The sequence below is a fragment of the Heterodontus francisci genome, chromosome 10 (assembly GCF_036365525.1).
Source record: "Heterodontus francisci isolate sHetFra1 chromosome 10, sHetFra1.hap1, whole genome shotgun sequence".
Lineage (NCBI taxonomy): Eukaryota > Metazoa > Chordata > Chondrichthyes > Heterodontiformes > Heterodontidae > Heterodontus > Heterodontus francisci.
Window position 1 is genome coordinate 23,241,427 of NC_090380.1, and position 23,508 is coordinate 23,264,934.

Genomic DNA, 23,508 nt, shown 5'->3' on the forward strand with positions numbered 1-23,508 from the left:
TAAAGAAAGGTTGCCTTTCTTGCAGAGTCACCTTTTGTCTTTTAGAGGACTTTATTCACCTTAGCACCAACTTGCATTTATATAGTGCCTTTAACATAGTAAAACATCCCAAGGCACTTCACAGGGACATTATCAAACACAATTTGCCACAAAAGGAGATAGTAGGACATACGACCAAAAGCTTTGTCAGAATGATAGATTTTAAGGAGTATCTAAAAGGAGGTGAAAGAGGTGGAGAGACGGAGAGGTTTAGGGATGGAGTTCCAGAGCTTAAGGTGTAGACAGCTGAAAGCATGGCCGACGATGGTGGAGCAATGGAAGCCACACACCAATAGCCGGCGAATCTGAAGCCCACTGCCCTACAGGCTTTATAGGACAGTCAAATATTAGGTTCTTTAATCCTTTTGTTGCTTTAGTGTTGGTTACTGTATATGGGGTGTTTATACCATGCAGGAGTCAACACGCCTTGTGGACCATTACCAATATATGTCAGGAGGCAGAAAAGATGGAAATGTCTGCAGAGTCCACCCTTTCACTTGGTTCCTCCACATTGTGGATTGATCTCCATGAACGAAGCTGATCCTTTCAGATAGATGATGTTTCTATTCCATTAACTTAGCAGAATCTCTTTCCCTTCCTTTGTGCTCAGTTCCAAAAATTTTGTGGTGTAACCTCACTGCTTCAGGACCATAAAGCACGAGCACTCAATACACAATGCAGAATGTTAATGGAAATAATCCTTTCAGGTCCTGAGATTAGTGATGGTGGTCGTCATATTTGGAGCTCTAGATGCCAGACTATTTGTACAGTTGTTTGAAGTGGACCTTTTTACACCCTATTATGTCTCCAAAATTCCATTTTGGCAGTGAGTGACAAAATATTGGCAGCTGCTTTGAACTATTAGATCCTGGAAATACATTTTATATTGGTCAGACTTTTGCGGCCATCTCTGGTGACATGCCTTTCTTGTTTGTGCTCCAGCGACAGATTGACTATAACATCAACTGGGAGCTGTTCCAAATTGTGTGGCTGGTGTTAACGTGGATTACAAGTAGATCTGTCCAGTTGTGTTCACTGAGAAGCACGCGAGACATTCAGACAGTGGGGAAGGTGCAGTGAAAAGCTCTTCCCAGTGTTAGAACTCAAGAAAGGCTGGAGAAACTTGGACTTTCCAACCTAGAAAGGAGCTGTCTGAGAACTGGTCTTATCTAATCTTAAATTATTTTTAAAATTGCAAAAACAGGACCTAGGGTCAGTGTTTCAAAAGGCAAATTTAGGACAGATATCAGGGAGATCTCTCTCTCTCTCTCTCTTTCTCTATCTGTCACACACTCACACACTGATCAGTACATGGAGGCAAAAACTCTCTTAGTTAAGAAATAGTTAACCGCAAGGTCTTCCTGAAGGGATGAATTAAACAAATGACCTTCTGCATCCGTGAGTGTCTTGTGAATGATTTCTGAATTTAATTATGGTGGCAACTGCCAAGACGGAGATTTTTTTTTCAGGGATGAGGTTTTGTGAAGACTATTGATTCCATTGAATAGGAACTTAGAATTTCCTAATATAGAAAAAAATTAACATTTTGTGGAACGGATGGCATTTTGTTTGTGTTCTAGTAACCAAGATTGATGAATTTGGCCTGGGTTTTCTCAATGTCAGAATGCCTATTCCACCCACTTTCTTGCCAGAGTACCAAATTCTCTGAGACACTGTGTAACCAAGTTAATCTTCCCACCAGTCTGATACCTTGGACATCACTGGAGTTGACCAAAGATTGGCCTATTGACCATATTTCAAATCAGGACAACGGGCTGTTTCTGCTCCATCATTCAGGACTGCACAGCTGTGGTTTCCAGCGTGTCTGCTTTTTCCTAAAAGGAATGTTACTTTATGAATTCCTTGTGATCCCCTGATCTTGAATTCTATCACACATCTGATGGGAATGAGCAGCCAGTTATTTGGTAACACCTTTGTATTTGAAAAAGCTTTGTGTTTGATATTGTTGCTCCCTCACAGGTTGCATCTCTTGTTGCATTTGGGCACCCAGAGCTGACAGTTTCTTGTAGAACATCTACACGGCCAGCTGTTTGCTTTATATGATCTTCAAGGCTGTTTTAGTGGATACATGACCTAGGATAAACATGGGGGATATGTTGGAATTTCACCTCTCAAAGTACAATCTCAGTTTTACATCTGCTGACCCATCTGTCAAAAGTGGAATCATTGTCAGTGTGTCTAGATTCCCCTTCTTACTGTTTCAGGAGCTGGCTCTGCACAAATTGGCAGCCACGTTTCCTATATTACAACTGTGCAAAAGTACTTCACTGCCTGTAACGTGCTTTGGGACATCCTGAAGTTGTAAAAGATGCTGTTTCAATGCAGGTCTTTCTTACTGACTTCATGGAGCAAAAGATGATCTTCGTTATAAACAGTTGGTTCTTGTAATAAAAGGTCACGTTCAAACTAGTATACAACAGTGTCTTGCTCAACTGACAACAGGCTATATTTTCCTTCATCAGTTGGCAGGCAGGCATTGAAAGGGGGACATTGAACTCATTCAACTAGATCAATGGCCACTTCATGGTTCTGACTGAAAGGAATGCTTTGGACTTCGGCTGTCTGTTTGTCAAGTGCTGCTGATCAGGTTTCTGCAGAAGACGGTATGCTTTTCATCACAGTAGTCTCAAGATAAATGAGTCACAGTGGCGCAGTGGTTAGCACCGCAGCCTCACAGCTCCAGGGACCCGGGTTCAATTCCGGGTACTGCCTGTGTGGAGTTTGCAAGTTCTCCCTGTGTCTGCGTGGGTTTTCTCCGGGTACTCCGGTTTCCTCCCACAAGCCAAAAGACTTGCAGGTTGATAGGTAAATTGGCCATTATAAAAATTGCCACTAGTATAGGTAGGTGGTAGGGAAATATAGGGACAGGTGGGGATGTGGTAGGAATATGGGATTAGTGTAGGATTAGTATAAATGGGTGGTTGATGGTCGGCACAGACTCGGTGGGCCGAAGGGCCTGTTTCAGTGCTGTATCTCTTAAAAAAAATATTTTAGGCCGTATTGAGGCAAAATCTGCTGTACACAGAAACTAAACTAATGAAGAGAAAAGTTCATTGCCTCTGATATGATCTGCTTTCCTTGTAGCCTCCACACACAACCTCAGCCCTCTTGCCTATACTGTGCTTTTGGGCACTATTAACTTATGTTGATAAACTAATGGATCCCATGGAAATAGTGTTTCTGGTACTTTTATGGTGTAAGAACAGAGAGGGGATAGAATTGTGGCATGTGTGCATGGCTGGCATTATACAAAATCTCCCTCCAAGTTTGGCACAGGGGCCATTCCTATGGTGAATAAAAGTCATTAAAGAATGTACTAGCAGCAGTCTCATTTTTCATTTAAGAGTGTGTTTTTTTTTAATGATTGTCCTGACCTACCTAAAACCCATAACAGTGTGACTCACCCTGCAACCTGTGTTTCCCTTGCACAGGCCCTGGCTGCTATTGACCCGGAGTTTCCTGGTTTGCTGAGTTCTCTACAGCTCCAAAACCTAAAGAATGCTGAAATTGCTCTTTTGACAGACTTGAAGAAACACTCCAGAACAAAAGAGAACACCATTAGCCAGGTAATAATCCCATAATGGGAAGGAACGGAGGCTTCAGTTACACATTGTACAGCTAAATATAATGCTGTGTCTAAGGCCAATACAAAAGCTGCAGCATCCATTTTATGTGAGACATTAGAAAGGATCCTCATAATTTCAGCTACAGAACTACTCCACTTCAGCATGCACTGTAAGTCTTGCTCCTTGGGAAAGCAAGCAGCAGAGGCTGGGATAAGTTTGAATTAAAATCCTCACAGAAGAATTGAAATTGAGAATTATCCCCATTATGAATAGCATTAGGCTGCTTGCTAAACATGGGTTGTTGGGGATCATTTATTTCCAGTTTAATGATTTTGTATGTGATGAAATGGTAGTTACACACAATCTACCTGGAGTCTAATGAAAGCATGTGGATTACTATGCACATATCATGCATTGTCAACACAAGGCTGGGAGACTTGCAATGGTAAAGTATATTTTTTGAAAGTTTACTATTTATGTTTTATTTATTACATCTCATTTATGAATACATTTCGCAAAGATCCTGATTAAATTGCCTCACAAATACGAATTAGTTCTGGGTCATCTTACTCCAAAGCTTCTGTGTGTGCGGTCAGTTTTTCTGTTCTGTTCTTGCCATGAGGTAATTCAGCTCCAGTCCTATCCTTACTTTGGAAGCAACCTTTTATCGTCTTCCCATCTCCCCATACGTGAAGTTCCCATTCACCTCTTCCTCTATACGGAATATGTCCATCCCATTGCATAGAAGCAGAGGCTGGAACAAGCTCAGAGAGTTATACCCATTACGATTAGGATGTGCACTGACCATGGGATGTTGGTGTTCATTTTATTTACTCCCATTCATTAACTCAACTTCATTTTCTTGAGCCTGGAACTGGAAGACTCTAGTCCTTTCTGAGGTTTAGTTAGATGACTCAAATTGATTCTTTGACATTCAGCAACAACGTGCCCTGGAAGATGCAATGCATATCTTCAGGAGGAAGGATTCTGCCTTCCAGGCCTTTGTATGCAAAGGTGTGTATAGCATCAGCTATGGCTCAGTTGGTCATACCCTCAACTCTGAGTCAGAAGACTGAGAGTTCATGTCCTGCTGCAGAGACTTGAGCACAAAAACTTAGGCTGACACTCGAGTGCAGTACTGAGGGAGTGTTGCACTGTTGGAGGTGCTGTCTTTCAGAGGAGATATTAAACTGAGGTCCTGTCTGCCCTCTGAGATCGATGTAAAAGGTTCTATGACACTATTCCGAAGAAGAGCAGGGCAGTTATCCCTGGTGTCCTCGCCAATATTTATCCCTCGCCAATATTTATCCCTCAATCTGCATCACAAAAACAGATTAGCTGGTCATATTTCTCTCACGGTTGAGAGTCTTTGGAGCTGTCTACCTCAAAAGGCGGTGGTAGCAGAGTCTTTGAATATTTTTACGGCAGAGGTAGATACTTGATGAGCAAGGGGATAAAAGGTTATTGGGGGTAGGCGGGAATGTGGAGTTGAGGTTACAATCAGATCAGCCATAATCTTGTTGAACGGTGGAGCGGGCTTGAGGGGCTGAGTGGCCTACTGCTCCTAATTCGTGTGTTCCTATTGTTACGACCAGGTGCGAAAGGGGTATAGGGATTCCCTCTCAGCCTTTGCCTGGTTTAACCGTAACAGGGTTTAATTTTGAAAAACACTGTGTTTTTAGCTCCCCTTCAGTGAATCCTTATTCACTGCTTTCCAGTTGTAAGACAAAGAAATCAACTGGACAGGTTTTCTTGGATTTAAACAAGAAAGGTGGAAGTTTATTAACCTTAAACTCTATTTGGTTAACGACTACAAATATGCAATGCGAACACACTTGTATGCATTAGCGATAAACACATGCAGATAGAGACAGAAAAGTAGAAAGAATAAAGGGGAAAAGATTGAGGCAATAGCTGGGATTTATTTACGGTCCTTTGAGTTAGATGTAGAGTCTTTGATTTCCGGTAAGTCTTGTCATTTCGTTGGGGCCCAGTGCACGCTTTAAAACTTGTTTCAATGTAGGAGTCTTTTCTCTCTTGAGGTTTAAGTGACTTCAGTGGATCCGGAGATTCGTGAGAGAGAACAAGAACTAGCCAGGCGAGAGGCTGTCTTCTTCCAAGTTCAGTTGCAATTTGACCCAAACTATCCTGTGAGCAGTTCAAAACCAAAAACATGGGCCAGCAGGTTAGTTATGTGATTAGTTTGTTTAAACAAACTCCTGTGTTTGTGGATTCTCCATCTTAGCAGATACCCTGGAGTGCTGGCTTTCTTGCACATTCAATGTCTGGTGATCAAAATCCATTTGGGTTAATTGGATCAGGGAGCCGTTCTATTGACTCCAGGCACTGACTCTTAGTATGCAAATGTTTTCCAGCCGCTGCTGATCTCTTTAAACAAGTCATCTCTTCCTTCCAGCAACAATTTAACATTAGTGTTCATATGACAAAATTAATATGCCCCATTCTTGGCAGGTTGGGTCTTCATGACAGTATGTTCATTGTCACATTGCTGTATGTGGGAGCTTGCTGTGTGTAAATGGGCTGCCGCGTTTCTTACAAGAGTGGCTGCGCTTCAAAACACACTTCATTGGCTGTAAAGCACTTTGACAAGTCTTGAGGTTGTGAAAGGTGCTATAATAAATGCAAGGCTTTCAAGGCTTTCATTTAACACTGACTCAATCAACCTTTGTGTGCTGTGACCAGAGTGGGCCATCTTTATCGGGTCTGTTAATCGTCGTGGGATTCTCGTATGTTCAGCACCTTGCTTGTGTTTTAGGTCCATTAGAAGCGTATAACAGCACCCCAACGGAGTCAGGACCAGTTTGTGCCCCAGATTTAAAAAGTGCAAATGACTAAATTCCTGGGAAGTTCTTGCACAATGCACTGAGTGTGGAAATCCTGTCATCAGGTTTGCTGGGCAGATTTCTTTTACTAGAATGTGAACCAGATACTGCTTATGAAAAGGGCTTCTCTTACCCTATTAAAAGTACCTACTTTCCCTCTGGTGGAGACCTTCCTTCAGACTACTTTGCTGCTGTGTGTGTCTTACATTTATGCGCTTTGTCGTTGTGCTTGGTCTATACAGGTTTGTTGATGTTCGCCATTTCAGATTTCAAACTAAGATTTCTGAACCAGCCTTTCAGGCTTGAGAATTGATCTGCAGTCAGGCTGGTTACCTGCTGGAAATCTGTAAAAGATGCTATCATATCCTAGAGGGTAACTCCAAGATAACTACCATGGAGAAGCAAGACCTATGCCAGTTGAATAAACCTGTGACAAGTCCTGCAGGGCTGCAAGCACCCAACACCAGGATCTAGTCACAATGCTTGATGAAAGTCCCATTCCCGAGTACCCAAATACCACTGTTTTAGGCCCCCTTCTAGTGTAGCAAGGACCCAAGTTTTTGTGCTGGGGAGAGGCGCGAATGCTATGCTCACCCAGCCAAGGGAGAAATATTTCAACAGAAACATGGTTCAAGAAAGTTTTCCGATAGGACTTCGCTTTCCATTTCAAATCAAGATTCCCTATATTCATCCTCTAGAAAGGCTTACCTCATTGCCAGGTGTTGAGTTTCTACTGTATATGTTCTTTGTTGAGGTGCCAATATTGGGATAATTGGTTTTTGCCTCACCTGTTCCTTCTCTGGGAGATCCGGAATCCAGCCATTACCTATCTAAATCATCAAGGGGAAGAGGAAGGTCTGCCAGAAGCTATTAGTGATAAGTAGTGATGCTTATAATTAAAGTTAAATCGTGCCAAATAAAATAAACAAAACTTTTGGTTGATCACCTTGGCTACATTGTGAAATCTGCCTATTCTAGAATTGTGTCGGCAGACTCGCAGAATATTCTGTTCGCGCAGTTAGTAAACACTGTTATACAGTAATGTAATAAGACAGATTATCTTCTTATCATGTCGGATTGGTTTCTGGTGACTAAGTCCAATTCCACTTTTATCACACTGGATTATGAAGATTTTACCAGGATTTGGGAGATTGTATTCCATTCTTCTATCTATTTTTCTGTGAAAACAGCAAAACCGTGGTCTTGTTTGGTGCTGACTCTACAAGGCCACTGATCAGCTGGAACAGACGCTGAATGACACCAGGAGGATTCCTAAATCCTTTCGATCAGGGTTGTCCAACATACGGCCCGTGGGGCAGGATCCAGCCCGCCAAAGGTTTCCACCCGGCCCGCGGGTATAAACTGTACCGGGGCAGTTCCTCATCCTCACCAGGGCTCTGTGACTGGAGATGGGAAATTTCCCTTTGGCTCCTTCTTGCAGAGCAGCCTTTTTAAAAGCATCTTTTTGTCAGTTTCACAGCTCAGCTGCTGAAGCAGGAATGCACTTCCCAACTTTGACAGATTCAGGGTTTTCCAACTTTTTAAAAGCCTGCCGGAAAACCTGGAATCTGTCCGATGCTGGGAAGTGCGTTCCTGTCAATGAGCATTAAGACTACAGGAGCAGTTCTCCTGGAACAATGCGTCACTATTATTTATGCAAGGATACAAAGGATTCTGAAAAAATTGTCATTTTTGCAGGAAGCAAAATTCACTGAAAATATTTTACAGCAATTCTTGATTGAATGGGCTGTCAGCTGTGAAACTCAGCGTGATGTTTTTAAACAAACTGACCAACCACAAAACTGCTTTGCTGAGTGCTCCCGCTCAGTGCAACTGTCAGAGAGAGGGGGGGGTGGTTGAAAACGCAGAGGAGGAGGTTGAAAACACAGAGGTGGGGGTTGAAAACGCAGAGGGGGGGAGCACAGAGGGACAGAGTGAGTGGGGGGAGCAGAGAGAGCGAGGCAGGGAACACAGCGAGGGCAACACAGAGAAGGGGGGAACACAGGGAGAGAGAGAGAGGGATTGATCAAGATCAGTCCTGACAGATGGACATCGATCCAGAATACTCTGCATCGATTTATCAAGTTTGTGGCAGAGATTGACTAGTTTTGTAGGCAAAAACAATGCCAGGTATGTCACTAAATCAGTTGTCAATATAGTGTTGAGAAAATAAGTCAATAAATTTGTTTTCTCATTTAAAGCTTCTTTACAAAAATGCACCTTTGTTGTTGTTTTTATTGGTAAGGTAAATTTTATTGCCTTTTTCTTTCAAAATTTACTCACCAGCCTCCCGGGCCGAGCTAAAATTGTAATGTGGCCCTCTGCCCGAAAAGGTTGGACAACACTGCTTTAGATAATTGTTTGAGTTGCAGCCTAATTGCATAGAGGCTATAAGAGACTGTGTTCTGTAATCTGGGGCAGATGGTGGTGTAGTGGTAATTGGTAATGCAGAGGACAGGCCCTGGGAACATGGCTTTAAAATCTACCACGGCAGCTGGTGGAATTTAAATTCAATTCAATTAATTAATAAAGATCCGGAATTGAAAGCTAGTCTCAGTAATTGGCGGGTCGGATATTGGCCCACAGGCCGTATGTTGGACAACCCTGTGTTAGACCTTTAGCTTCTGTGTCAGCCAGATCAAAACTCCTGTCAGTTCTTTGTGCCAGTTGATCTGAAAACTCAAAGGATAAATATTTCCAGGGGTTGGAAAAGTGACTGGGGGCATGTCATTTGCCATATGACCTTTGAATTCAGTCAAGGGGTGATGTACTTCTATCTCAGGAATATCTTTAAGGAAAGCAGCTATTGACTTAATTTTTAATGGTATGACCTGCAGTGACCTGGATCTCATAGAGCTGTTATTAGCATTTAGAAAGGAAGGAACAGGAGTTGGCCATTCGGCCTATCTAACTTCCCAGCTGCAGGTGATTTGTTGTTTCAGCAGGTTTGTATTTGTGCTTTTGGCTTTATTTTTCAAGTCAAAGGCATCCATCTCACACACTGTACCCTGTCTGGCTCTTGAAACCTCAAAGGACACAGCTCAGCTTGTATATGGAGCAAGAGAAGGAAAGGTCACAAGGTTAGTCTCCATGAGGTCACGGCCTCGAACCTTTGTAAAGGGACATTTTACTTTGTGACTTTTCCTGGCGGAATGGCACTAAGACAGGGCCAGATGTCAGTGGCATTCAGCATTGAAGACTGCTGGGTGTGGCGACACCTTGAAGGAGTGTAGTCCAGACCACAGCAGCAATGGGCAAGGGACCGCACAGCGGAAATGCAGTCATTACAGGAGATACGGTAGTAAGGGGACAGACAGGTATTCCTGTAACCATCATTGAGAGTTCCACGTGGTATGTTGCCTCCCTGGTTCCAAGGTAAAGGACATGATGGAGAGGGTGTGGAATATTCTGCAGGAGGAAGGGAGTGAGCCAGCAGTTGTGGCGTATGTTGGTACCAATGACGTGTTAGGTATTAAGGTCCTAATATTGGAGAATCAGGAGCTAGAAGGAGTTAAAAAGTACTACCTCAAAGGTAGTAACCTTTGGATTACTCCCAGTGCTGGGCACAAGTGAGAGTAGAAATAGGAAGATAGGGAGAATTAATGTGTGGCTTAAGGCATGGTGCAGAGGGGAGAGCTTTAGATTCTTGGGGCATTGGGATCATTTCTGGGGCAGGAGGCACCTATTCCAAAGGGATGGGTGACACCTCAATGGGACCAATGTCCTCGCAGGGAGGTTCACTAGTGTGTTTGGGGAGGGTTTAAACTAAGTTAGCAGGGGATGGGTACCAGCATATAAAAGTATAAAAGAGGAATAAGGTGCATAAAGGAGTGAGAGTGATGGCTATTACTAGTGAAGGACATATTAGATAGGAGCAGACTAAGAAGGGCTCCGAGGAATACATAAACAGATTTAGAATGTTTGTATGTAAACACACAAAATGCAGTCAATAAGGTTGGTGAGCTACAAGCACAGGTAGGTGAATACGAATATGATGGAGCGGTAATAACAGAAATGTGGTTTAAAAATGACTCTGGCGAAAATGGTGAGGACTGGGCTCTTAATATTCAAGTGGTCAAAGTGGTCAGAAAGGATAGTGAAGGAAAAGAGGGCAATGGAGTGGCAGCACTGATGAGTGAAACATTATAGCGTTAGAAAGGGAGGATGTCCTTGAGGGGGCAAGGACAGAATCCATTTGGTTAGAGTTGAGAAGCCAAAAGGGTATCATCACAGTACTCGGGGTATTCTACAGGCCTTCAAATAATGAGAGGGGAGCAAATCTGCAGGGAAATCACAGATATGCAAGAGCTATAGAGTGGTGATTTGGGGAACTTTAATTGCCCAAATATTCATTGGGATAATTTTGGAGTAAAGGAAAAGGAGGGGGAGGAATTTCTGAAATGTGTTCAGGAGAACTTCCTTCACCAGTATGTTCTCAGTGTAACTAGGAAGAAGGCATTGCTAGATCTGGTGCTGGGTAATGAGGTGGGACAAGAGGATCTGTGGGAGAACACTTGGGTAAGTGTGATCATCATATAAGGTTTAGATTTGTAATGAAGAAGAGCAAGGAACAATCTAAAGTAGAACTTCTAAACTGGAAGAGGACTAACTTCATTGGGATGTGAGGGGATCTAACCAGGGTAAAATGGAACCAAAGACTGACAGGAAAAACTAATGGAACAGTGGAAAATCTTTGAGGAGCTGTTTCAGGTACAGGCTAGGTACATTCCAACAAGGGAGAAAGGTCGGGGAACCCAAAGCAAGGGTTCCTTGGATGACGAGGGGGAGAGAGAATATGATGACACAAAAAAAGGTGCATGATGTATGTCAGGTGAATTCTTCAAGTGAGAACCAGCCCAAATACAATAAGTTGAGGGAAAGTGAAGAGGAAAATAAGAGAGAATGAAAATAGAATGGCAGTTAACATAAAAGGGAACCCCAAAAAAATCTTCTACCCCCATGTAAATAGTAAGCAGGTGGTAAGAGGTGGGGTGGGTCCTATAGGGACTGAAAGGGTGATATATGCTTGGAGGCATGGGGCAAGGCTAAAATACTTGAGTACTTTGTATTGGTCTTTACTAAGGAAGAGGAAGCTGACAAAATATCAGTAGAAGCAGAGATGGTAGAGGTAATGGATGGGGTGAAATTTGATAGGCAGGATGTACTGGAAAGGCTGGCTAAGCTTAAGAGTGGATAAGTCTGGATGTCTTGCATCCTAGGTTGCGAAAGGAAGTGGGGGTGGAGATAGCAGAAGTGCTTACCACAATCTTCCCTAGATATGGGAGGTGCTAGGGGTTTGGAGAGTGGCAAATGTTACACCTTTATCCAAGAGAGGGTATAAGAATGTTCTTAGTAACTACAGGCCAGTCAGTTTAACATCAGTGGTGGGCAAGGTTTTAGAAACAATAATCATAAATCAATAGGCACTTGGAGAGTTTTGAGTTAATTAAGGAGAGCCAGTACTGATTTGAAAAAGGCAGATAGTGCTTAACGAATTGAATTTTTTGTTGAAGTGGCAAAGAAGGTTGATGAAGAAAAAGCAATGAATGTTGTCTACATGGATTTTAAGAAAGTGTTTGGCAAAGTACCACATAAAAGGCTGGTTAACAAAATTGAGGCTCATGGAATAGGAGGGTCAGTGTCAGCTTAGATAAACAAAAATTGGCTTAGGGTCAGAAACAACAAGTCATGGGAAATGCTTGTTTTTTCTGACTGGAGGAGGTTACACACTGCAAGAACCACTGATTTTTTGCTATACATACATGACATAGATATTGGAATTCAGAGTAAAATTTCAAAATTTGCCGATGATACCAAACCTGGAGGCATGGCAAGCTGTGAGGATGATACCAATCGGCTGCAACAGGACATAGATAGGCTAGCAGAATGGTCAGACAAGTGGCAGATGGAATTTAATAGAAAAATGTAAGGTGATGCAATTTGGTAGAAGGGATAGGGAGAGGCAATATAGACTTCATGGCACAGACAGAGCGACTTGGGTTCATTTGCATAAAACTTTGTAGGTGACAGGGCATATTGAGAAATTAGCAACGCATATGCAATCTTGGGCTTCATATTAAAGGCTTGGAGTACAAAAGCAGGGAAGTTATACTGAACCTTTATAAAGCTCTGGTTAGGCCCCAACTAGAGTATTGTGTTCAGTTCTGGTCACCACACTTTAGGAAAATGTGAGGGTCCTTGAGAGGGTGTAGAGGAGATTTACCCGAATGGTTCCAGAGATGAGGTATTTTAGTTACAAGGTTAGGTTGGAGAATCTAGGGTTGTTTTCCTTGGAGCAAAGGAAATTGAAGGGAGATTTGAAGGTGTTGTTCAAGATTATGACTAGGTAATATAAGGTAGACAGAGTAAAGCAGTTCCCATTAACTGATGGTACAAGGACTAGGGGACACAGAATGAAGGTTTAGAGCAAGAGATGGAGGGGAAATGTGAGGAGGAATTTTTTTACAAAGCGAGTGATATGACCTGGAGATCGCTGCCTACAAGCATGGTGCAACCGTAAAAGATGAATGATTTCAAAAGGAAATTGGTTGGGTACTGGGGGCAATAAACTTGTAGGGCTATGGGGGTAGAGTGGGGGAATGGGACTGACTGGATTGCTTTACAGAGAGTGGCATGGACTCGATGAGCCGAATGGCGGCCTCCTGTGCTGTAATGACTCTGACTCTTGTCTCCCTCAAGGCTTTTTATGTTATGCTGAAACAAGTGTAATTCTTAGTGGAAAAGGACAGTCCTCTTGCACCTGTCTGGGAACTCTACGGAGTAGTGGTTTGAGCTATTATTCATTGTGCTTTCACTGCATGGGCTACAGCGGTTCAAGGAGAAGGCCCACCATCACTTTCTCGGGGGCAACCTGGGATGAGTAATAAATGCAGTCTTACCAGTGATGCCCACATCCTGAAAACAAATGCAATGTCGGGGTCATTGCTGTGCTGCATCTGCTGAATTGAGTAATATGCATTCTTGAACTTGCTTAGTGATGTGGCTACTATACTTAGAAAGGCGTCTTCTTGATAGGCCCAATACCTATTTAGCTATTTGACTACTGTGTTGTATAATCTTATTTAGAAGCATTCTGAGGGCAGTTTTTAGTCTTGTGTATGCTGCTGCTCTAATGTTACTGAAGATCAGGATTGCTTCAGAAGGATAGTCCTTTATTTTTGTGTTTTGATATTGTCTCTTACTGGCTTCCTTGTGTCCAGAAGAAATGTTGTTTGAAATTTTTTTTTTTAACCTGTCTACAGTGTTCTCGGTCAGAAGTGGTCTGTGTGATGAGGCACCCGCCGGAATCCCTGAAGTACAGTGCCAACTCTGTATTCTCCATGCTTAGCAAATACACAAGAGCGATTCAGTTTTCTCTAGGTGCCCTCTCAGCAGCGAACCATCAAACTGACGCATACCACACGGAGGAGGATGACACGAATCAATCCGTATCGTCCATTGAGGATGATTTTGTGACTGCTTTTGAACACTTGGAAGAAGAAGAAGCAGTAACTGCATGTGGGACTGCAGGTAAACATACACTCAGTTAGAAAGGGTAATCAAACTCCATTAAGATTTGTTGAGCTGTCCCACTGTTGCTGAACACAAGATCTGAACATGATTCAGCAGCCCATGTCAGTGGGCAGACAGTGGACAAATTGACCTACCCTGTGTGACTATCAAAGACTGATGTCGAATGCGGTAGTGTGCTGGACATGGTACCAGATCAGGAACCCAGAGGTGGTGTGTTCAACATCCAGCATGGGAAGGTGTGAAATTGAAGTCAATATATCTGGTAATTTGTGAGCTGGCGCCAATGTCCCCTCAATTTTTTTTAATGTTGTGCGGGTCCTTTAAATTTTTTTGTGCAGCCGCGCGCATGCATTAACTTAAAGGGGCTGACTTGTACTTAGCCTGCGTGGAAACTTTCAGGTTGCTTTGCAGTAATGCAGCTTAGAGGGAACATTAGCTGACGCAAGGACAAATGTCTATGAAAGCTCTCAGATTGTTGTAAAAACCCAACTGTTTCACTTATATCCTTCAAGGAAAGGAATCTGTCACTTCCTACCTGCTCTGGCCTACATGTGACTCTAGTCCATAGTATGTGCTGCACTCCAAATGCTCTCTCAAGTGTAATAGCAAATAATGAAGCTGTTCAAGCAGCTAGGCACTGGCAGAAAATATGCCATTGCCCATCTGCCCCACATCCAGAGAACAAATAAAACAAATCCTGCTTATAAAGGTTCAGCTGCCAGGGCCCCAAGCTCTGGAATTCCCTCCCTAGACCTCTGTGCCTGGCCATTGCTCCGCCTTTCTTCCCCTCACCACCTGGTTGGTGCTCTCTCTCCCTGGCTACCTCTCTCTCCACCTTTAAGACGCTCCATAAAACCTACCCCTTTCACCAAACTTTTGTTCACCTGACCTAATATCTCCTTATGTGGCTCGATGTTCTGTGAAGCACCTTGGGGTGTTTTACTACGTTAAAGGCACTATATAAATGCAAGTTGTTGTTTTTTTGTTCCAAATTGTTCAATGTTAATGTTTTTTGTATTTTGATGCCAATTCAGTGTCCTTTTTATTATCTAGATAATTTTTTTATTTCCTTTTGGTTTTCAAATAAATTGTGTTATAGTAGGATCATAGAATGATACAACACAAAGAGGCTATTCAGCCTGTTGTGTCTGTGCTGGCTCTTTGGTAGAGTGATCCAGTTAATCCCAGACCCCCTGCTCTTTCCCCATAGCCCTGTAGTTTCTTTCCCCTTCAAGTGTTTCTCTAATTCTCTTCTGAATATTGAATCACTTCTACCACCCTTTCAGGTAGTACATTCCAGATCATTGCAATAACTCTGGGTAAAAAAAAGTTTCTTCATGCCACCTCTGGATCATTTGCCAATCAGCCTAAAAGTGTCTTCTGCATTAATGACACTTTAATGTTTCTGAGGTGGTCTGTACAAGTTATTGGAATTATTTGCTCTAGTTTAGGATCAGCAAAAGGTGGAACTGGAATTGTTTCCTAAATACGACTTAGTGTTTTTAAACTTCAGTACCACCGCCAACTAATGATTTCCTATTTAAAGGAGCAGATAATGGATCAGACTTGCGACAAACTATAAGCATACATATCTTCATAGAAGTCTACTTCTAACTGTGTCAATTACAGGACAATCCCCACCACTTATAGTGGATGCGTTAGCATGAATGCACTTTGCCCATATACAGGATGGTCAGTATGGACATGGTAGTGCCATTTCAGTAATCAGAAGAATGGTCCTTCTCTGTCGCAGCATTTAACCTACAGTCAAACGTCATTCTAACTTGCAGCTTTATTTAAATTGCAGTCAGTTTTGAACTCTAACCCCAAATCAGTTAGAAGGGCTTAAATACAAAAAGGAGAGTTGAACATTTAACCAGGGGTTATTTACTTGTTTGTACTTGTGTTCACTGCCCCTTACGAAGATGCGAGCCAGTGAGTAAGCACAATTGTTTCTGCACAAAATAAACAAAGCTCTTAAGAAACATAGAAAAATAGCAGCAGGAGTTGGCCATTCGGCCCTTCGAGCCTGCACTGCCATTCAATACGATCATGGCTGATCATCCAAACTCAGTAACCGGTTCCCGTTTTCTCCCCATATCCCTTGATCCCTTTAGCCCTAAGAACAATATCTCACTTTTTCTTGAATATACTTAATGATTTGTCCTCATCTGCTTTCCGTGGTAGAGAATTCCACAGGTTCACCACTGTCTGGAGAAGAAATCTCTCCTCATCTCAGTCCTAAATGGCTTACCCCTTATCCTTACACTGTGACCCCTCGTCCTGGATTTCCCCTCCATCAGGAACATCCTTCTTGCATCTAGTCTGTCCAGTCCTGTTAGCATTTTGTAGGTTTCTATGAGATCCGCTCTCATCTAAACTCTAGCGATTACAAGCCTAATTGATCCAATCTCTCTCTTCATATGTCAGTCCTGCCATCCCAGGAATCAGTCTGGTGAACCTTCGCTGCACTCCCTCCATAGCAAGAGCATCCTTCCTCAGATGAGACCAAAACTGCACACAATACTCCAGATGTGGTCTCACCAAGGCCTTGTATAATTGCAGCAAGACATCCTTGCTTCTGTACTCTCATCCTCTCGCTATGAAGGCCAACATACCATTTGCCTTCTTAACTGCCTGCTGCACTTGCATGCTTACTTTCAGCGACTGGTGCACAAGGACACCCAGGTCTCTCTGCACCTCCCCCTTTCCCAATCTATCGCCATTCAGATAATCTGCCTTTCTGTTTATGCCACCAAAGTGGATAACCTCACATTTATCCACATTGTACTGCATCTGCCATGTATTTGCCCACTCACTCAACCTGTCCTAATCACACTGGAGCCTCTCTGCATCACTCCCACCCAGCTTTGTGTCATCTGCAAACTTCGATATATTACATTTAATTCCCTCATCTATATCATTAATATATATTGTGAATAACTGGGGTCCTAGCATTGATCCCTGCGGTACCCCACTAGTCACTGCCTGCCAGTCGGAAAAAAACCCGTTTATTCCTACTCGTCGTTTCCTGTCTGCCAACCAGTTCTCTATCCACGTCAGTACCTTACCCCCAATCCCATGAGCTTTAGTTTTGCGCGCTAATCTCATAGGTGGGTCCTTATTGAAAACCTTGTGAAAGTCCAAATGCACCACATCCAATGGTTCTCCCTTATCTATTCTACTAGTTACATCCTCAAAAAATTCCATTGATTTGTCAAGCATGATTTCCCTTTCATAAATCCATGCTGACTTTGTCCGATCCTGTCCTTGTTTTCCAAGTCTTCTGCTATTACATCTTTTATAATGGACTTTAGCATTTTCCCCACTACTGATGTCAGGTTAACCGGTCTATAATTCCCTGTTTTCTCTCTACCTCCTTTTTCAAAGATGCAATAACGGGCAACTTTGAAATTGACATTAACACAAATGATAATGGTTATCGTCTTTCAGCCAATATGAGCGATTGCCTTTTATAAACATGGGCGTCTTAACTGGCGAAGATGGTATTGAAAATCTACAGATATTTGAGGTGGAATGTAATGGGGTCAACTTCCTCTTGATCGGACACTACACATTGGAAAGACAGGAGCAAAACTGAGCCCAAGTGAGCTTCAAGGTTTAGGTTATTGGTCTGGGATAGGAATTCCTGTCCTATGAATGGGTGAGCACCCAACATGGTCATTGGAAGGGACTTTTTTGCTGATGTTAGAATCAGCAGCCAGATGGCTGCTGTCCCTACTATTCTTCCTTGTTGGCCTAAATTAGTTCGACATCTATAAGAGATCACTGATAGTCCCCTTTTCAGTTTCTCGAATCTAAAGAGGCTGGGTGCAACTTCTGACATCCTTTGTGGAAGTAATTCTTTGCATGGGACATGACAAATGTGTCCAGGTAGAAATATGCATCATCATAATTAGTAAACAAAAAATTAATCATTTTCGTTTAGAAACTAGAATCTGTATTAGTCTCTGCCTCCTTTGCACATGACATGTATTTTCTGGGGCTACTCCCCTCCCCACCACCACTAACACCGCCCTCCCCCCCCAACCCGTTCCCCAGCTGCCTCAAAGTGTCTGCCTCAATCACCCGGGAGCATTTCATTTTGATGATGTGGGAGCTTTCATCTGGCATCTGCCACAGAAGGGGGTCACCCTCTCTTTTTATGAACCAAAACATGACCCTGTATGTAAAGTGATGTGTGTGCCCGGGTTTAAGAATAAACTGTTTATGCTCTCACTGTATACAATATGAGTCACCTCATACTCTCTCGATTTCCTTGACAGTTGGACAAATAGCTTTGACAGACCATACACACAGTCTGGTTTTGGCACAAAATACACCCATTTTCTCTTAGTAGCTACAGTCAATTTTAAAAGCTCAATCTTCTGTAATTATATAAAAAGTCTTGTTTTTGATTTGTGAACCACAGGCTTTGATCCCAGTACTCCCAAACACCAGCGAGATGTGGCTCTACACACCATTGCACTTGATTTTGCTGAGACAGCAATTCCTGTTGGCTCTTCCCCAAGCCAGGTCTTTGGCCAGTCTGTTCCACTGTTACTCAGTAACTCGGCATGTGCAGGGCCATCGTCGTCTGCTAAAAGTTCTGTCATAACATTAAGCTCAGATCCTGGGAAGCAAAGGAGTTTTTACAGAACGTACAATGCTCCTGTGCCAAGATCCGACGTTGGGCATAAGTCTACGCCTTCTGTTTCCCTGTCTGAGTCTGAAGACTCTGAAGGCTCAAGTCCAAGTCCAGTCATCTTCTTGGATGAGGAAGGCTACCAGAAGAGTCTGAAGGCCAAGCTGGAAATACCCCCGATCCCAATACTTAAAGATGACATTGAGGATTCTGACTCAGAAGTGAGTGAGTTCTTTGACAGTTTTGACCAGTTTGACGAACTGGATCAAATGCTAGTGAGCATGACTGGCAACCTGAAGGTCGGGTCCAGTCCTCAAAGTCCACCTCAGAAAAAGAAGTCTGTAGCAAAGCTGACTTCAGACTTCACACTGAAACAATGCACTAATGCAGTTGCTGCTATGAATCCGCAGAAGTTTGACCAGCCGGTCCTTCCTGCTGATGTGAAAAAGCCGACCGCTCGCAAGGCAGAATCCCCCTATAACAGCCTGTCTGATGTCCCAGATTCACCTCGGCCAATGAATGCCTCCAGAGAAGAGAACAGTCCTCTCTTCAGCCCCATCCATTCTTCTGCATTCAGCCCCCTTAGCGCTTGTAGTAATTTTGAATGTTTTGGGAAAACGCAGGTTGCCAGCTCTGAAATCGTTAAAGCACAAAGTCTTGGAGCACTTTCTAACACTTACTCAAATTATGCAGACGATGTTTCACACAGTATCATCAGTTCTCTTTTCAGCTATCCACAGACTGTTGGATTTGAGCATAAAGGTACAGTTGGATGCCCTCAGGATATATGCTGGTCAGATGGAGTTGGACATCTGGGAGAGGCATCTTCCACTGAAAACCCCAACTTTAAACAACCCACAGTTTATACACCTGCGCAACAGAAATGTTCAAACATGTTCAAAGATGGCATTCAGCGAATTGCTACGGAACTGGTGGAAAAAAGTCTCGTAGGTGCTTTTAAGGATCTACAGAAGGGCGTTTCTTCATGCACTAGTACCCTGTGTCACCTCGCTGCAAGACTGACATCCTCTGTGATTCACATGGCTTTCCAAGAGATTGGGGCGAGGCAAGCATTTTTACGGAAGCGGAGTGCCATTAATAATTTAGCGGACTATTTGGTGGGTGACGCCATCTCTGGAGCATTGCGAGAGCTGGAGTTTGTGAAGAAACAAATTTTTAACAGCACCGTTGCCCGATTTGCAACCGACCTGGCTGAGGAGCTCATTTTTGAGGGAATCATGGAAGTTTGTCAGTTCTCCCACCCAACAACGCCTATGTCAATCACAGGCTGGTCGCTTGATGACGAAGAGAAAGTTGTGAGCTCCTATGCAAAAGATTTGTCTGAATCAGTCTTACAGGAAGCCTTTATTGAATTGTCTCAAGTGGATGTGACTTTCACGCCACAAGCAGCAATTAGTATTTCTCTGGATAATATAAAAGATTTTGGTGGAGAAGATGTAACCCAGGGGCTAAAGACTGCTCGTAACCCAGCTAATGTTCAAGAGAAAACACTGGTTAGAGATCCTGAAGGTTGCTTTTCAAATGCTGCAGCCAACAATACACTTGATCATTTGTACTTGGCAGAGAAGGAGTACACAATAGGAAAAGCTTTACTTTGTGTTTCTGGCATTATGAGTTGTGTATCAGTTCCCAGTGCTGTCAAGACACTTTCTTGCAATTCTTTGAATTCCTCTCTGAATTCATGCCATCATCATATGTCACCAGAAGTGAAACCAGAACAAATTACAAAGACCAATCTTGTCAGATCATGTTTGAGAAGCAGAAAAGTGGATGAAGCGTTGCATGTCAGCTATGTGCATCAGCCGATGGATCCTCTAAGTCATGTTTCCTGCAACATGTTTCTATGCACTGAGGCTACTGACACTAATGACTGTGAAACATCAAGGAAAAGTGAAGGTTTGGACACTAATGGTGCTGCTGCTGCTATAGCACAAAAAAATTGGCAAAAAACAGTAGCAATGATTGATATTGTAGTAAATAATGCTTTTGATTTGGTGACTGCACCTAAAGTTGAATACAGGATAGAAGATTATGCTTCTAAACTGAGTAAAAAAATACTAATTGAGCCAGCGTCTGAGACCACACCAATTCCTGAAAATCACTTTGCTGAGCAATTGGCGGAAGCAATTGTGAAAAATTCGGTGGATGAAGTGAAAACAAAAGTCGCAAAGCCTCGTGAGGCATTTGCCACAGGTTTACAGGAACGCATTGCCGAAACTAGTAAAGAAACACCTGAGAGACTCACGGAGATTGTAGAGGGACAGATGCAGGAACAGCTAACAGTTGGGAGAATTATCTCAGGTGGACAGCATCGAGCCCCGTACTCTCTGTCACCAGATCTACTGCGAACACCTCCCGTGTCGCCTGCTGAATGTACTCCCAGCAAAAGATTGACCATCCCTCAGCATTTTGCACAGGAGCTTAAGGGCCACTTAGCAGAAGAGTTCCCTCCATCTACTCCACCACCTAGTCCTACTGTCGCTGTCAAGAATTTAGATGTAAAAAGTACAGAGGGTGTGGGTGGTCCTGAACTTGCAGATACTCTAAAGTCGTTGACTGAGCATCTTCGAGGTCATGTCTTAACACCAGCCTTCCAGACTTTCTCAGCAGAAGTAAATGAACCAAACCAAGAAATAAATGTAGGGTTGCTTGAAAAGTCAAGGATTGGACTTAACAAAGATGGGTTATTTTCAGAGGAGCACCTTATGAGCGCTGAAGGAAGCTTAAGTAGGTCTCCCGGAACACCACCACCAACACCACAGCAATTATTCCATGAAAAGAGTCTGAGGAGTTTCAGTAGGAAGCTTAAAGGAGAGCTGGCTAAAGAGTTCATGCCAGTAACCCCACCATCCACCCCCCATAACCATTCTGTCCCAAGCTTGGTAGGAATGACCCAGGACACTGAGGAAAAGGCAGAGTTTGTGCTGAAGCTAATGAGGTCATTGTCTGAAGAGGTTCTGGACAACGAGGATGATGAAAATTTTGATTTTGTTGAGAGACATGTAGAGATGAAGGAGCAGCCCAGTCCAAGTTTAAGACGGGAGGCAGAAATATTGGAAAAACAAGAATTAAAGTTAGACATCAAGAGGCATGCCCTACAGTATGCCAATCAGCTGGCATCCAGCATAGTTTCCATGGCAACTGAAATTGCCGCAATTTGTGTAGAAGATGCCAGCAAATGTGATGGCGGAGAAGTTAAGTACTTCAAGGTCTCCCCCAGCAACCTGTGGAAATCAGCAGCCCGAAGTGAACTGCACACTAGGACTACAATTTCTGAAAGAAAGGTTCCAGAAGAAGTCGTAGGCTCCTTATGGAACTACGCAGGCCAGGTGGCAGGAGAGGTCATTCGGGATGCCAAAAAAATTCTCAGCTCAAAGAAGCACAAGGTGAGAAAATTCAAGAAGGATGGCGAGCAAGTTGAAAGTAATGAATCCAGCTTCGGAGAGCAAGAAAATGTTGGAATTGAAGGGTTAAATACCACGGCAGATCAGTGGTCCCGGGAACTTGTAGATTCTGTGCTTCACTCACCCCAAGGTAATACTCCTGGGCTCATGTCTAAGCATTCAAGCTGCGAGAGTGTGACTGATGAATATGCAGAATACATCATGAGAATGATTAGTAGAGAAGGTGGAAATGGTGAGCTAGTAGTAGATCACTACGCTAGTAAGCTTGCCTTTAGAACTGTGAAAGTAGGCCTAGAACAAGCAGCGAGGAGAATCAAGCAGAAGTATAAGAGGAGACTGCTCTCCTCACACCAACCAAGAGGGGACAATGGGGCTAAAGAACTTTTCAAGTTTCTGACAAGGGAGGAGAACCAAGATGGGGATACCTGCAGGCGAGGCCAAGATCAAAGAATGAACAGAAGGGACTCCAGAGATTTGACAAGGTTTGCTGAATCGATCGCTCAGAATATCACTTTTGAAGTTTCTCAGAAACTGAAGGCAACATCTGGAACTCATGGCTTACCCAAGTCCCTAACAGATTCTTGCCTTTACCAAAGGTCCCAGCTGGAACAGATGGCTGAGGACCTCATCAGGAAGACATGGACTTGCTCAATCCAACCCATCATCCAGCGGAGCAAGCGTTATCACAGTATGGGAAGTTTAAATGATTACAGATATAGCCTGGATAACACTAATCGAGCACTTGAACATTATATTGGGAAAAGTGGCGATGATGTTGTCCAGCTGAACGTGGCTGAGCATGGTGTTGGCACTCCAGAAAGCAGGAAGCAAAAAGAATATTTAAGGTACGCTGAAAAGTTGACAGAAATGGTTTTAAAATGCTCTTTAACAGATAAAGAATCAAGAAGTTGCATTAACAGGTTAAGCTCCCAGACTGCTGGGTTCTGCAGTAAAAATGCCACACGAGCACCATGGTACAGCAGTAAACCACTCACCAGGCCAGAACACTATGTACATAATACACTTGGAGCTTGTCAGCTGGATGTCCCTAGGATCCACATTGACCTGGAACAGAGGGGACTTTTTCCAGAGGATTTGATGTCAGTGGCCGTTGAGAAAGCCAAGCGAGATCTCAGCAATACAAGCCTAGCAGCCGATAGTGGTATTGGCCAGGATGGAACAAGCTTCACTGAAAGTCTTGCTGCAGAAATAATGACCTCAGCCATGATCAATGCCAGTCAGGCAATAGTAAGGTAAGTGAAAGTTGTCCTCCCATCATTTTATCTTAACTAGCATTGAAAATTCTTCCTTGTTCTCTCAAGTGCTAACTGCAATTAGGATATTGCTTTCATCTCATGGGGAGATTGTTGGGAGAAAATCAGCTGGGGACATTTAAGAAATTTGGGAGTAGTCAACTGGTCTTCCACTCATGCCCT

General features: G+C 43.2%; 1 protein-coding gene across 18 annotated transcripts in view; it reads left to right on the top strand.

The window, feature by feature from the left end:
- akap11 (A kinase (PRKA) anchor protein 11) overlaps positions 1-23,508 on the top strand; it is a 124,102-nt gene that overhangs the window by 58,907 nt on the left and 41,687 nt on the right. For 17 of the 18 annotated variants that reach the window (XM_068040267.1, XM_068040250.1, XM_068040263.1 and 14 more), the window contains 3 exons: positions 3,492-3,626; positions 13,732-13,999; positions 18,435-23,325. In XM_068040267.1, coding sequence (XP_067896368.1) covers positions 3,492-3,626; positions 13,732-13,999; positions 18,435-23,325 — 5,294 coding nt within the window. The remainder of the gene's footprint in view (positions 1-3,491; positions 3,627-13,731; positions 14,000-18,434; positions 23,326-23,508) is intronic. The other variant, XM_068040266.1, reaches the window with a different exon arrangement.